This window comes from Mixophyes fleayi, chromosome 1 (genome assembly GCF_038048845.1).
Source record: "Mixophyes fleayi isolate aMixFle1 chromosome 1, aMixFle1.hap1, whole genome shotgun sequence".
Classification (NCBI taxonomy): Eukaryota; Metazoa; Chordata; class Amphibia; order Anura; family Limnodynastidae; genus Mixophyes; species Mixophyes fleayi.
In genome coordinates, this window is record NC_134402.1 from 474,023 (window position 1) to 490,736 (window position 16,714).

The following is a 16,714-nucleotide window of genomic DNA, read 5'->3' on the forward strand; positions in this document are numbered from 1 at the left end:
TAATAAGAAAAATGTTTTATTCAATAACCTACACTGTGATATAGAGGAGGTGAGATACATTCCAATATAATCTGTCATATTGAACAGAGACAAGGACAATGGGCACCAATCCAGCATAATGAGCCGGAGAGCCCTCAGCCTTAGGATGAATACAAGAACACGAAGACCCGACTGCTGTGTCAGTGTAATATCACCATTCCTCATGTATAAGTCATACATATTTAAGCTTTCTTTTAGCACCCAGGCCAAGGGTCCTGCCGAGTTTTACGGCTTAGGAATGAGATCTTTCGTGCCATCTCTGAGTTATAGATGCGTTTACAGGTCTCATATTTTATCCTCCTTCTTTTAACACATGGCTTCTCAAAATAACGTCTCTGCTTGACTTCTTCGATGATCCCGTCCGTAGTAAGGATCCTGTTTAGAAAGACATACAGACATGGTCAATCCACGCCAGAACAAACACGTGACTCCATGCCTTAACCTTTTCAATAATTATTATTGTTTAGCAATTTAAAGCCCGTTGTTCTAAACATAGTCCTGTCTTCTCCAGCTGCAGCATGCAAGTCATGTTCTCTAAACCTTTAAAAAAAAAGTACAGTGCAGAGATAAGACATGTTGTCTATCTTAGCAACCCATGAAAGGCGCGTATTACAACTGTGTAGCCAGCTCGGTATTCCTATACATATATTATTATTACTGTAGGCACCACAGTGCAGACAAGATACATGAAAACAAAGGGTATGGAGGACCCTGCTCATGAGAGAGCTTATATTCTAATTGGAAGAGGGCACAGCTGAAACAAGAGAAGCGAGTTTGGCTTAGAGTGGAGATTGGGACAGTTGGGAGGGTGCATTACTATCAGCGGGGGTAAGGTAAGCTCCAACAAAGATGGAAAATCAGTGCGTCTCATGTTCTATATATCGTGTTATTTATATAAATACGGTCTTCCTGATCCCTATTATTACTTATCTATCATATCCCTCTGTCCTTCTTACCTCTAATATCACAGTGTGTCTCCTGTTCTAGATATCATCTTATTTATATAAATATATTGTCCACATAAAAGGTACTCCATTAAATACTCTGTCTGTACTTCTGGAGATCACTAATACTCTAACCAGTGTGTAACAGTCCTTATAATCATCAACATTTATTTATATAGCGCCAGCAAATTCCGTAGCGCTTTATAATTGGGAACAAACATTAATAATACAATACTGGGTAATACATACAGACAGAGAGGTAAGAGAACCCTGCTCGCAGCTTACAATCTATGGGACAATGGGAGTTAGAAACACAAGGGCATGTGCTACATCGTATTGCACACTGGACCAGCTAGAACGCAAAGGTAAATGTATTGAGTGGGCTGTGTGTGTTGCAATGTTGGTCAGAGGGTTGTTGTCTTGCGTTAGCTGTGTAGAGGATGGTAATAGGGTAATCTAGGGAAATTAAGATGGTGGTTGAGGAATATCATAACCTTGTCTGAAGAGGTGAGTTTTCAGTGAACGCTTGAAGGTTTGAAGACTAGAGGAAAGTCTTATTGTGCGTGGGAGGGAATTCCACAAATTGGGTGCAGCCCGGAAAAAGTCCTGTAACCGGGAATGGGAGGATGTGATGAGAGTGGAGGAGAGACGTAGATCTTGTGCAGAACGGAGGTGTCGAGTTGGGAGATATTTCGAGACCAGTGAGGAAATGTATGTCGGTGCAATTTTGTTGATGGCCTTGTATGTTAGTAGAAGAATTTTATATTGGATTCATTGAAATACAGGCAGCCAATGTAGAGACTGACAGAGTGGCTCAGCAGAGAAATAACGGTTAGTAAGGAAAATCAATCTAGCCGCTGCGTGCAAAATAGATTGTAGGGTTTCAAGTCTGACTTTGGGAAGACCAGTAAGGAGGCAATTGCAATAGTCGATGCGGGAGATGATAAGTGCATGAATTAATGTTTTTAAGGTGTCTTGTGTCAGATATGTGCATATTCTGGAAATGTTCTTTAGGTGTATGTAACATGATTTAGATATAGAGTTGATGTGGGTAATAAATGACAGTTGTGAATCAAGGATTACACCTAGGCAACGAGCTTGCGGGGTGGGATTTATGGTCATGTTATAAACAGAGATAGAAATGTCAGGCAGGAAGCGCAGGAAGCTTCCGTGTTTGGGTGGGAATATTATTAATTCAGTTTTTGAAAGATTGAGTTTGAGTTGGTGAGAAGACATCCAAGATGAAATGGCAGAAAGACAGTCAGTAACGCGAGACAACACAGATGGTGAAAGATCAGTAGAGGATAGATAGATTTGTGTATCATCCGCATAGAGATGATACTGAAATCCAAAGGAGCTTATTAGTTTCCCAAGAGAAGTGGTGTAGATAGAGAACAGCAGAGGACCTAGGACTGATCCTTGTGGTCTCCAACTGATAAAGGAAGCGGAGCAGAGGTGGATCCAGAGAAATTAACACTGAAAGAGCGATTAGATAGGTAGGATGAGAACCAGGATAAGACAGTGCCTTCAAGACCTAGGGATTGTAGTGTTTGTATGAGGAGAGAGTGGTCAACAGTGTCAAATGCAGCAGAGAGATCCAGGAGAATTAGAAGAGAGTAATGGTTGTTATTTTTTGCTGTGATCAGATCATTGACAACCTTGGTCAGTGCAGTCTCTGTGGAGTATTGAGAGCGAAAGCCTGACTGAAGAGGATCCAACAGGTTGTTTGCTGTAAGAAAGTGTGTGAGGCGAGTGTAGGCAATTCTCTCGAGAAGCTTGGAGGGGCATGGGAGCTGGGAGATGGGGCGGTAATTTATGAGAGAGTTTGGGTCAGAATTCTGTTTTTTTAAAATGGGAGTAATCACTGCATGCTTGAATAGTGATGGAAAAATACCAGTAGAAAGAGAGAGATTACAGATGTTAGTTAGAGGGGAAATGAGAACAGGAGACAGGGACATACCAATTTGTGAGGGAATGGGACCAAGAGGACAGGAGGTAGAGTAGGAAGATGAGAAGAGAGCAGAAACTTCTTAATTTGTGGGATCAAATGAAGAGAAAGTGTCAGAGGATGCTACAAAGGAATTGAGCCGATTGCTTGTCAAGGGAGATGATACCATTTCAAGCCTGATCTTATCAATTTTGTCCTTGAAATAGGAAGCAACATCCTGGGCACTGATGTTAGTTGGAGGATTTGGGGCAGGAGGATTCAGAAGAGAGTTAAATGTGGTAAAGAGGCGTTTGGGGTTAGAAGCCTGAGCATAGATGAGAGATTTGAAGTAGGTTTGTTTAGCAGTGTGGAGATATCAGTATATGTGACAAAATCAATAGAGGCACAAGATTTACGCCAGTGACGTTCTGCTTTACGAGAAAGTTTTTGTAGAGTTCGTGTTACTGTAGTGTGCCACGGTTTGCAACGAATTATATGCGAAGTATGTAGTGTCGCTGGAGCCACTTGATCCAGGGCAGTTGCTAGGGTATGATGAAAATGGGGTGCTGCCCGATCAGGGGAGGACCCTTTAAGAGCAATTGACCATTACTGCTTGAAGATCCTGCATGACGCCTATTTACCTGCTCCAATTCCTATGACTTACTGAGAATCAGTTCCACAGCTGCGCTGTGAACCCAGTGCTCCCTACTAGCAGTCCTGATCTATAATAAGTGGTAAGAAGGAACCAGACTGCCATCAGCAAAGAGGCGTTGCAGCAGATATACCAACCACCCGAGCAAGCGGTTCCAGGGGCCGGTGAAGGTCTGGTGGTGGCAGAGACTATCCTTGTACAACGAGTGCCCAGACGCCGGGGTCTGATAAGAAGGAACCACAGATAGACAGTCGAGAGAATAGACAAGGTGGCGGAGTACAAATAATGATGTTATCTTTGCTACTTCTGTCATAGAACTTCCCCTCTATTTATATACATATTGCATTAAAGTTGCTAATCAGGTTTCAAAATAAAAGAAATCGTCTCTTCGATCTAAAACAAAAACCTGTTACTTTAGTGAACTCCGTTATTTTACAACAGCCCTGAACGGAAACTGATACAGCGCAGAAGGTAAATCTAAGTCATCATTTAGTTACCACAATAAACATAGACAGCTCCACCGTGAGGTGGTAACACTGGTGAGTATTGTAATTAACCCCTTGCAACCTAGTGGAACTTAGATGACACCGGCGCTGCGGAGACCTTGTGGCGTCTAACAAATAAAGGATAATAATAATAATAATGACAGATACCGTTTCCTTCAAATCACCAATCCACTGCCCAGACTGCTGCTGGTCAGTATTGTAATGTACTTAATCTCCATAGGGATTTAAAAGACGCCGTCTCTACTGAACGAGAGGATGTTTTAGAATAACTCAGACCTGTTGTAGGGAACATGAAAACTTGGATTATTTCTACCTCTTTCTAAACCCCTGTAGATGTGGAGCAGATACAAAACATCTTCTACACATGGTACCAATCAAACACCAATAACGCTCTTTAGGGGAATTACATATTTAGGGGAATTATTGTACATAATAGATTTTAGCCTTCAGCCCAAATTATTCCTTTAATACGGTATTTTCTTATATGTGAGAATAATCCTTGTTATGCATAAAATAAGGAGATGGTCTGATGGAAAAAATACATTGTCTTCCTTTTTCTTATTTAATTTTCTTTACTACATTCTTCATGGTAATAGACACATCTGAGAGCAAGAAGAATATAGGGGGCCGGAAAACAAATTATATATATATATATATATATATATATATATATATATATATATATATATATATATATATATATATATATATATATATATATATATATAAATAAATTTGTGACCCATCTGATCACATTTCTAAGAAATGAAATGTATTTATAGAGGAATACAGAAAGGAGAGAATTATTTCAGATGAAGTTAAAGAATATCTAGTTGTCCCTGACCCTCCCAGTTCCCCCCAACTTAGTAGCAATATGTATATAAATATATGAATAAATATATGTATGACAGAATATAAATATATGACAGAAACCGCAAAGATAACATCATTGGTCTTCTTTTTATTTGTTAACTTCTGTCAGAAGGAATGAGAAGTGTTATATAGGTAACATACTAATTAGTAAGGTGACACCTGGTCTATGTATTTCGTGATTGGCCGAGGATGTTGTACATTGATGTGTGCACTGTAAGATCCCATAGGTCTTGATAAAGATTCCTTTGACTGGAAACTAATCAGTTAGTTGGAGACCACACACAATAGAGGACGGTGCACTTATCTCTGATACTAGCACAGAAGGAAGCCGACTTACCTGACATGTACATTAGGGTAAGAGTGCATCTGATACATGTGGTTACGTCTCCAGCTAGGGATTAAGTGTGTTTTTCAAGTGTTGTGTATCTTTTATTGGGATATTGTTAAATGATAATGCACTATTGGGGGCATTTTTTCTTGTATATGGAGTAAAGCAGGACCCAGACGGGAATTCAACCTATAATCTTCCTGAGTAGAGAACATTATGTTTTACAACACTGACTTGTAATTGACCTCTTTTGAATGTCTTTTACAAGTGGGAAATCCAGACTACATAATCCATATATACAACGCTGATTTATAGTGGACATCTTGTAAGTGAATTCACAAGAGGGGTGGAGTAAATAGCTCTTCATTGTCTTATATAGTCACCGTACCCATTGGGAAAAAAGATTTTGAAACGTACAGATATGTTTTTCAGTCATACAGAGTCGCACCAGGATATATTGTGTTTGTTTGATTTTGCATATATACGATCCTTGGGAGGAGACTGAGGAGATGTGATTTGGAGGTATTCTGTGCAGGACTGTATGGATTACATACTGGAGTTTTTATCTAACTCACATGGTGGCAGTATTTATTCATTTGATTACATATTAGAGTGAGTGGATTGTTGCGATTAGGAGCCCATCTCTGTTTCCTGTTTGATGACTACATGTTCTGATTGGCTCACATAAGGATCAAGGGCCAAGGAGTAGAGGGCTGCATCGGAGTCACCAGTGATTTTATGGTTTTAGCACTATGCAGCTGCCCGTACCATTAGAAAGAGGACATGGGGCATTGTACACATGTAGAACAAATGTAAAACAAATAAAATGGATAATAAAAGAGAAGCCATCAGTAATTTAGAAAATAGCTACATCTCCGATATGGTCTAATTGACAGCAGTGGATAAATCTCTCCCAAGTGACCAATAAGAGATCTCACATATCAATTATGTATTTGTTGTATTCCCCCAAATTAATTCAATATAACTCTACAGCCCCTTTCAGAATGGCATTGGTTTAGTAATAATGCTGCTGTACACAGCGAGGCTGGTGTGACAATGGTAGGACTGTTTCCATTAACCCTGTACTCACTAGTGATGCTGCTCACATCGGGGAGCGTTACCACAACACTGCAGTTATCTAAACACCGCCTGCTCCATTCCCTTCCAGTAACTGTACGTGACGACATTGGGAAAGCCCTGGAGATCTCTGCACAAGAGAAAATACGTTTATGTTACCTGTTCAGAGCCTTGTAAGCTGCATCTACATTTCCATTCTGCACCAGGACCGTCCGGGCGATAAATCGCAGATGGTTCGACATCCTCTGACACTACGGAATAGAGAGCATATAAATGTCACCTTCATACAAGTCTACTGCAGCCATGTAATCTGTAACCGTGTATATACCCGTGTATAAGCCGAGTTTTTCAGCACATTTTTGTATGCTGAAAAAGGCCCCCTCGGCTTATACACGGGTGAACTTACCTGGTGTCCGGTCCCTCAGTTGTTAAGTTCCGCAGTGGAACGCATGTGCGTTCCACTGACAGGAAGTTCGGCATTTGGAACGCAAACTTGCGTTCCAAATGCCGAACTTCCTGTTGGTGGGACGCACATGCGTTCCACTGCGGGGGAAGGAAAAGGCTGTAGCCAGAAACTCGGCTGTGGAGCTTTGCTCCCTAGAGACTCTAGGGCGCAGCGCAGTGCCTGCTTGAGATTTACTGTAGCTGTTCCCATCGCTGCCTTCCTTTTTCGTGGAACTCTGGAGCATGGAAGGCAGGCAACACCCCCAAGTCCCACGGAATCCACACTGAACCATAAGGATAGAGGATTTCCGTGGCACACCACATACTGGAGCGATGGCCTAACGCCACTCAATGCACCCTGAACCCTCTTACACCACCAAGGTAATTGTAACATCTTTCAACCATTTAAACATGTTAAAGCCTTTTCACCACAGTGTATAGGTGCGCAAAATACATTTTGGAAAGTCATAAATAGGTTAACAATCCATTACTTAGACGACAAGCAAACAACACACATGATATAAAAATGCATATAGAGATGTAAATTAAAAACATAATAATGAATAAATATAAAAAAATTACCAGTAGCTGCTACATTTCCCACCCTAGGCTTATACTCGAGTCAATAAGTTTTACCAGTTTTTTGTGGTGAAATTAGGTACCTCGGCTTATATTCGGGTCGACTTATACTCGAGTATATACGAGATATATATATATATACACACACACATAATTTCTACTATATACTGTAATGTGCACTGTCTGTTCTCCTATATTACACTAGAGGTATCACACACACACTATATATATATATATATATATATATATATATATATATATATATATATATATATATATATACATATACATATACATATACACACACACACACACACACATATACACACATATATACACACACAACGTATTTTTCGCTCCATAAGACGCACTTTTTCCCCCCCAAAAAAGTGGGGGAAAAAGTGTGTGCGTCTTATGGAGCGAATACTAAAGAAAAAAAAAAAAAAAAAAAGACTTGAACAGAACCTACAAGGGCACGCTACGGCGTACAAGGGCGTACAGCAGCTACTACACGTGGCAGCAACAGTATTTGGTCTTTTACCATACATTCGCACAAACACGCATACTTATAAAATAGGGGGCTCGTGAGCTTTGGAGGTTTCGTGGCCGATGATACGCAAGACCAACGGATTTCGGTTCCTCAACAAGGGGTGGAGACGCGTCATAAAGAGGTAAGAACGCAATGTGTTCAAATCCTGAATTTTACTCTGTGTTGTGAAACCGAATGTCCGTTTTGCATTGTCTAGGGCACGCTAACTAGAACCTAGGGACAAAAGAGAAAACTGTTTCTTCTTTCTGTCATTGTGCGTTTTAACTGTATTGCATTGCTTAGTGTATGTGTATTTCCTGCTGTGCGTACGCGAACTTCCGGTAGATTTGCCACGTGGTTAAACAATCGTTTTGATAGTTATTATATGTGCATAGTATAATTACTTGTGAAAACCTCTGGGACATTATTACTGTTGTTGGGAACTTGATTTTCTGCGCAGAAAATGTGTATAGTGTGTGATTTTGTAATGTAGATACACTGTTCATTATTCATTGTACTCAGTTGCTGTCTGACGAGGCGGATTGCCCAACTAAAGGACGGTATACAGGGCAGGTATACCGAATGCGAAAACCGGGTTTTCGCAAAGCGCTACCAATAGATCGCAAGGTTTGCTAATAATTAGTATTGGTAGGCAGTGCGATCTAACCGCATCTTTAGTGCGAATTGGTGAAGCAGCTAGGAGGAATTATACTGGAAAGGCTGGCTGATTTTATCAACTTGTGCTCCCAGCGATAATAAACTCAACAGGAATTTGAGATAGCCGGCCTATCGAGGAACTATTTTTGTATTAGGGATTCTTGTTCGGAACAAGAGAAAGCGAGTGGACGCGGCTATTTGGAAATACGTTCACAGGGGCATTAGAGATCTCTAGCAGTGATTGTAGCAACAGGTTTGAAATTGTTGGGTGGAAAGAACAGAGCATTGCGGTGTGTCTGTGTTTTCCACAGAGAAGAGTATTGTTGGCCGGAAGGAACAGAGCATTGCGGTGTGTGTGTTCCGTGTAGATTGGTGTTGTTCAACATGGGTGCTAAGCATACGCTAGAGATGGCCAGTGTACTGCCTAAGGAAGGTCCTATTGGTTCAGCGAGATTTCTCATGTGTAAGAAATATAGTGCATACGCAACTGCGTATTGCGACACGTGGGTCAAGATGACCAAAGCTTGTGATAGGCCTTTCCCAACAATAGGGAGTTTTAATGCAGAGGTACTAAATACTGTAAAAGAAAGTATGGTTGATTAAGTCAACGAAAAAGAGAAATAGAAATAATGATTGTTTAAAATTGTGGCAAATGGAAGGTAACACGTGGCATAGCAAAGAATGCACAGCGGAAGTAGGCGTGGCAAAAAGCACGCGCACGGCGGAAGTAGCCGTTGAGAAGCGTGGCGAACGCAGAGCAAGCGCGCCCCCGCCACCTTATGTGGCGGGAGCGATAAGTACAGCTGTTATTAAAACTGAAAAAAGGAAAATTGCTAAATTATATCCTGTTCTAAGCCAGTTTAAAACAAGTGTATCAGAAGATAAAGATAAACCCACTGTGATTTCGGCCATTGCTCATGCTGTTAATATGCTAGAGGTTCAGCGTAAGTATGGGAAAGGAGCAATGGCTGAGATAGGTGAGAGTAGTGTGATCACTAGGAGTGATAGCAGTCTAAATCTTGAAACAGCAGATCCGGTAGTGACTTCTGAAGACAGTGAACCAGTGGGTGCGTACCCAGTCCGCACAATATCAGTTCCCAATGGGAAGGCGGATAAGGATGGTGTAGTTCCTTTAAGAAATGTTCCAATGCATTGTCCCTGGACTAGATCAGAATTACGTTCCATTATGACTGAATTCCCAGATGCTAGAAAAGAGTTGGCAAAGTGTCAGAAATTTGTTAAAGATTTAGGAAATGCTCACGAACCAACCAGTAAGGATTGGCGGGTAGTGTTGAGGGCGTGTCTTCCTCCCAATACTAACATACAAAAATTTATTGAAGATTGTTTGTTGGAGGAAGATGAAACCTTGACTGATGAGATTAACCAACGGAATATAGAACAAATTGTCAAACACTTAGCCATCTGTTTTCCAGTAGTAGTAAATTGGAGTAAGATTTTCACCATAAAACAAAAGGATAGTGAAACAGCCTCAGATTACTTTGCTAGAGCTATAGCAGCGATAACACAGTTTACTGGGATATCCAACATAGGCGAGGACCCACATCACAGAGAGGTAGCTGTAGGAGTATTAATGGATGGCCTTAGAGAAAATTTAAAGACAAGAGTACAAACCACATTACCTAATTGGAGAGGCATCACAGTAGATTCTCAAAATGCTGCGCGGGAAAGCAATAGTCAGCGCTAGGGGTCAGGTCATACCTGTAGACTACAGCCAGTGAGGTTAAGAGTCAGAGTGAAGAACAAACAATGATAGTTGACATAGCTGGTAGGAAACAAACCTTTCTTGTAGATACAGGGGCAGCCCGATCTGTGATAACCTCTCCTTTCAACCTACAGGTGACCAGTAAAACTATTCCAGCTATGGGGGTAACGGGAAAAGTGTTACATTATCCTCTAACTAAACCCGCTGAAGTTACTATCGGGCCTCTGCATACTAAGCATTCGTTTCTCTTGGCTGCAGCGGCTCCTACTAACTTGCTGGGAAGAGACTTGTTATGTAAAATGGGATGTGTCATATACTGTACTTCAGATGGTGTGTTCCTAGATATACCAGGGAAGGTCGCACATGAGGTACAGGATATATTGGACACCCCTCAAAGGTTAATGTTACACTCTACCGCTATAGAACACAGTCCATCTCAAGTAAAGGGGATGTTGCTGGGAATACCAGGTTCCCTATGGACCAGAGATGGACAGGACACTGGACTGATGGCAAACGTAGCCTGTCATGGTCAATCTAAAAAGTGGTAGGATAGCTCCAAAAATCCCACAGTATCCATTAAAACCGGAGGTGGAACTAGGGGTATATCCTGTTATTGAGAGGCTGTTACAACAAGGGATTTTAATTCGTACAGCCAGTACAGCAAATAGTCCCATTTTCCCTGTGAAGAAGTGTGGGGGGAGGGGCTATAGATTAGTCCAGGACTTAAGGGGAATTAATAAAGTTGTTGAGAGCCAATTCCCCGTAGTGCCGAATCCAGCTGTCATCCTCATGCAGATTCCACCGTCTGCCAGTCATTTTACTGTCATTGATCTATGTTCTGCTTTCTTCTCAGTCCCTCTTCACCCTGACTGCCAATACCTTTTTGCATTCTCATACAGGGGAGTGCAATACACATGGACCAGACTACCCCAGGGGTTCATTGACAGCCCCAGTATTTTCTCCAAAGCCTTACATGACTGTTTGCAATCCTTTCAACCCCACAATGGGTCTGTTCTAATTCAATATGTGGACGATTTGTTGCTGTGCTCTGATTCTTTTATGTCATGTTTACATGATACTAAATTGTTGTTGCTTCATCTTTCACAAACAGGGCACAAGGTGGCAAAGGATAAATTACAGCCATGTCAGACTAAGGTCAAATACTTAGGACACTGCCTCACTAAGGGGCTAAGACACCTGACAACCGACAGGATTGAGGCCATACAACACATGACTCTGCCGCAGAGCCAGAAGCAGAGTCGTACTTTCCTGGGGATGTGTGGATACTGTAGATCCTGGATCCCAGGTTTTTCTATTCTGGCATTACCATTGCAGGAGCTAGTCTCCTCCTCAAAACCAGAACGTGTCGTACACACAGAGGAGTCAGAGCAAGCGTTCTTTAATCTTAAAGATAGTCTGACTAAAGCACCTGCATTGGGAATACCTGATTATGAAAAGCCTTTTGAGCTATTTTGTACAGAAGCTGATGGTTGTGCAGCAGGTGTCCTCGCACAGAAACATGGTGACGCTAGCAGACCGATAGCATACTACAGTGCACAATTAGACAATGTGGCAAGATCACTCCCAACATGTCTCAGAAGTGTAGCAGCAACGGCTCTTCTGGTAAGTAAGAGCGAGGACGTAGTATTAGGACATAATTCAACTATCTATACACCCCATGCTGTATCAGCTCTGTTAAATTCAGCCCAAACCAGACATGTTTCTTCAGCTAGATTCACAAAGTAGGAACTAGCCCTGATGGCACCCTCAAACATCACCATCAAACGATGTAGCACCTTAAATCCAGCTACATGCCTTCCATATGTGTCTCTAGAGACGCAAAGGGTGGGAGGTGAGGAGACCCTGGTCGATGATGAGTTAGGCAAGAGTACTGACACGCATGATTTTGGGGCCCTTTGGCGTCTTAGAAACTTTACGACAGCAGCAGGTACGCCAGTGGCATACTCAACACATAAAAGGACTTCTGACAGCGATACAGTTACCCAGAACAGTAGCCGTCATAAAGTGCAAAGCCCATACCTTTGAAAAAGACCCAGTGTCATTGGGCAACAACAGGTCAGACGAAGCTGCTAAATGTGCAGCAGGGCAACCTATGACTGTATCGACCGAGACTATGATGGTTTTTCAGACATTAGACATGCAGAAATTAATTGAAATGCAAGATTTGTGTTCCCTGTAGGAAAAGGCGGTCTGGAAGGCGAAGGGATGTGGTCAAGAGTCCTCAGGACTCTGGAGGGATGGACAAGGTAAGCCCATAGCTCCCCGAACGTACTATCCAAGCCTGGCTGAAGCAGCACACGGTCTGACTCACCTGGTTAAAGAAGGTATGTGCAAACTGGTGAGAGCATACTGGTGTGCTCCCGGATTTTCGTCTCAGGCCGGTAACAAGGCAATGTCATGTCTTACTTGTTTGAGGAAAAATGTCGGGAAAACTATTCCAACTGAGCCATCCCACATCCCTCCTACAGACGGACCTTTTCAGGTAATACAAATGGACTATATCCAATTACCACCGTGCAGGAATTTAAAGTATGTGTTAATGTGTATTGATGTGTTTTCCGGTTGGGTAGAAGCATATCCGGCAGCCACTAATACTGCTGTGTTCACTGCAAAGAAAATTGTACAAGACTTTGTATGTAGATTTGCATCCCTAGAATCATTGAAAGTGATAGGGGTACCCACTTTACTGGTGATATCTTCCAAAATATGTGTAAACTCATTGGAATCGGTAGCAGACTTCACACCCCGTACCGACCACAAGCCAGTGGTAAGGTGGAGAGAGTAAATGGTACTATAAAGAACAAGCTTGGTAAGGTAATGGCTGAAACTGGGTTGGCATGGCCAGAGGCTTTGCCATTGGTCCACCATAGTATTCGGACCACTCCTAGACCTCCTCTTAATCTGTCCCCCTTTGAGATACTGTTCGGACGACAACCTCATTTGATCGTGAGTCCACAAGACGACTTGAAGTGTAATAATGAAGTGACTGTACAATATCTTATAAGAATGAGTAGACAGCTAAAGCAACAACAACAAAAACTAAAAATGCTGTCACCTGGTATGCCAGAAACGAACTGTCATGATGTTGAACCTGGAGACTATGTTATGATCCGCAATTTCTTACGTTCAGGTTGTTTAACAGACCGTTGGGAAGGCCCGTACCAAGTGCTGCTGACCAGTACTACATCACTGAAGGTTGCAGAGAGAGACACTTGGGTCCATTCCACCCACTGCAGGAGAGTCCATAATCCGGAGAAAGTGCAAGATAAAACTGAGACCGACGACATAGATCTGTCACTTGTGAGTCTGTTCCGGGAGACCTAAAGCCTGCAGTCGAGACACCTGAACCAGAGACGTTGCCCCAGAACTATCTTTACAGCGATGGAGTGGCGGTTTTTGTTTTTCTTTTGTTCCAGGATTTTCCTTGTTTTTACTCTTTTTAGGACATTCTATTTTTGTGAAGGAGGATGGAGGACGGAGGAGAGTTCTGGTAGTGATACGGATGAGATGGAGGCAGAGGAAAAGTTATTAGAATACACAGAGCAGCCCATTATCAAGCTTGGTCCAGGGGTTATGAAAAGGTCTGCTAGCTCAGGAACTCGGAGGCAGGGTGAGGGACTATTGTCTGATGAGTATTGTATCTGCAAGTTTTGCGACTCCCTAGTTGAAGAGAGATGCATCCAACGATGCCAGTCCCCCAGTACTCTGAATATAGGCGGGCATCCTTTGGAGGATTATCACTCCCTGGTGGGTAAGGTGCTAAACCAAACCGAGTGTTGGGTGTGCTCTCACGTGCCGCAAGGGCAGCATAATACAGGACTAGTGCCATTCCCTCTAAACATATCCGAAGTACTCGAATTGAGGGGGGGGGGGGGGGAGGCCCATAGACAGGAGGTACAATAACAGTCTGAAGCTTCGACAATACTCCATAGGCAGATCTTTGCTGTGCCTAAATATATCTCATGCAAAGCGCCTGGAGAATTGGGAGGCTGACCCATCAGATCAGACAATGGCTCGCCACACTCATTTTAGAGGGAGACTCACCAATAGGCAGGAATGTTGATGGAAGTCACAAATTAGGGCGTATAACCAAACATAAGAAGGTATCCATTGGAAAAGTCTCTATAGATAATTGTAAAAATGTCATCCATGCCGACACGTGTCTAGAGCAAATGGAGACACTAGGCATGGGTAGTTTTATCAAAACTCTATGTGATATAATTAATGGGCATACTGTTCCTTATGTTCTCCCTGATGATGTGTATTTTGTTTGTGGAAGGAAAGCTTATTCCTGGGTGACTCCGAGTTCCAAGGGCTTGTGTTTCTTAGCTAAACTGGTTCCTGAAATCATGACTATTACTCATGAAGAAATGGTTGGTATTCACAAGACTACATCACCACCATACATACACACACAGTATGAACACCGTGGCAAGAGAAATCTGATTCCTGGTGAGGAACCCATAGCTACAAAATTGATTAGTGAAACTGCTGGTTTTCAAGTTATGGTAGCCCTAGATCTCACCAGGACCGCTCGGGGAACATTAAACTTTAAATATATCCAAGACCTAGCTAAATTAATAGATAATATCACTGAGATGTATGATGACACTTTCAAGTGTACTGGAAGGGAGCTACAAGCGTACAAGAAGGAGTTGGTGCAACATAGACTGGTACTAAATTATCTCACCTCTATTACTGGTGGGTACTGTATGACACTGGCCACCCAGTTCGGTGTCAAATGTTGCACGTACATCACTAATAACACGGATGACCCTAAAAGAGGTTATAGACCGGAAGATGGATGAAATTTTGCAGCTGAAATGGGAATTTCGAAAGAGCCATAATTCTTCGTTATATGAGGTCGGGGAAAAGGTGGCGGGTTGGTTCTCGTGGTTTAACCCTGTGAAATGGTTCTCCGGTCCGGGGAAGTGGGTACAGGAAATGGTTGCTAGTGTAGGTAAGCTCTTTCTCCTTATACTGGGTGTCATCTTAGCAATTGGTTTAGTTGTCAAATGTGTTCCTACTGTGTTGAAGTGTGGAAAAAGGTCTCATAGGAGTAACACTGAGAACGAGACTGAAAGGGTGGTACCAGATACTGAGATCATGGTCTGTGAAGAAGTATTGTATAATCCTGAACTTGAAACGGTGATTGGGTGATAGTTTATTACACTATCAAAGGGTGGAGCTGTCGAAGTCAGCAAATTGGATAAAGTCATTTCAATTAAAGTCGAGCAAACTTGGTTGTCTTTGTCTGAAAAGATGCGTACGGTGCGCTACGGCGTACAAGGGCACGCTACGGCGTGAAAGGGCGTACGCATCCACTACACGTGGCAGCAACAGTAATTGGTCTTTTACCATACATTCGCACAAACACGCATACTTATAAAATAGGGGGCTCGTGAGCTTTTGAGGTTTCGTTGCCGATGATACGCAAGACCAACGGATTTCGGTTCCTCAACAAAGGGTGGAGACGCGTCATAAACAGGTAAGAACGCAATGTGTTCAAAACCTGAATTTTACTCTGAGCTGAAATTTGGTATACTAAGATGTTTTTAATTTGTTGATTGTTAAAAGTGTTTATAAAGATTTTAAAAAAATATATATATATATATATATATATATATATATATTTCTTGAAGGAGAAGTGACAGTTGGGAGTGGTTGGTGGTTGCCGGGGGTGACAGTGGGGAGTGGTTGGTGGTTGAGGCCTGAGCTAGACCCAAATGCATGACAAGAACCTTTTTAACACCCTAAGTAGCTTGATTTGACAAGAATACATGAGTATCATGCACGGGTTTATATATATATATATATATATATATATATATATATATGTATCCTGTATACTGTGTCTTCTAATATATATATATATATATATATATATATATATATATATATATATATCTCCTGTATACTGTGTCTTCTATTATCTCTCTCTCTATCCACATATATATATATATATATAAAATAGAAGACACAGTATACGAGAGAGAGAGAGAGAGAGAGAGAGAGAGAGAGAGAGAGAGAGAGAGAGAGAGAGAGAGAGAGAGAGAGAGATAATAGAAGACACAGTATACAGGAGATATATATGGATGGATATAGAGAGAGAGAGATATATATATATATATATATATAATAGAAGACACAGTATACAGGATATTTATATATATATATAATAAAAGACAGCATACAGGAGACATATATATATATATATATATAATAGAAGACACACTATGTACTATAAATCACCTTTAGTCTCCTCTCCTCTGTCAGATGTTATTAAGGAGCCGCCATTCAGCCGACCTTCCAGCGGTGCACGACGGGATTACAGCACCAGCCAATCACGGAGCGGTATACACCATGCCCGTTAGTATGCAGCGACATAAACATTATGTCGCTATGACCGGAGGCG

At 41.8% G+C, this 16,714-nt stretch overlaps 1 protein-coding gene across 1 annotated transcript; it reads right to left on the minus strand.

Moving 5' to 3' along the window:
- MRPS21 (mitochondrial ribosomal protein S21) lies at window positions 1-16,653 on the minus strand. Its single transcript, XM_075187732.1, has 3 exons — window positions 16,552-16,653; window positions 6,506-6,597; window positions 1-414 (listed from the first exon to the last, which is right to left on the minus strand). Exons 2-3 carry the CDS (start codon window positions 6,586-6,588, stop codon window positions 234-236), a joined length of 264 nt encoding a protein of 87 aa, XP_075043833.1. The 5' UTR covers window positions 6,589-6,597; window positions 16,552-16,653; the 3' UTR covers window positions 1-233.
- Between the last annotated feature and the right edge of the window lie 61 nt (window positions 16,654-16,714).

Coding starts and splice junctions, on each gene's coding strand:
- MRPS21 (XM_075187732.1), bottom strand. CDS start 6,588: ATGTCGAACCATCTGCGATTTATCGCCCGGACGGTCCTGGTGCAGAAT. Junction 415..6,505: donor GCTTACAAGGCTCTGAACAG/GTAACATAAACG, acceptor CTTTCTAAACAG/GATCCTTACTACGGACGGGA.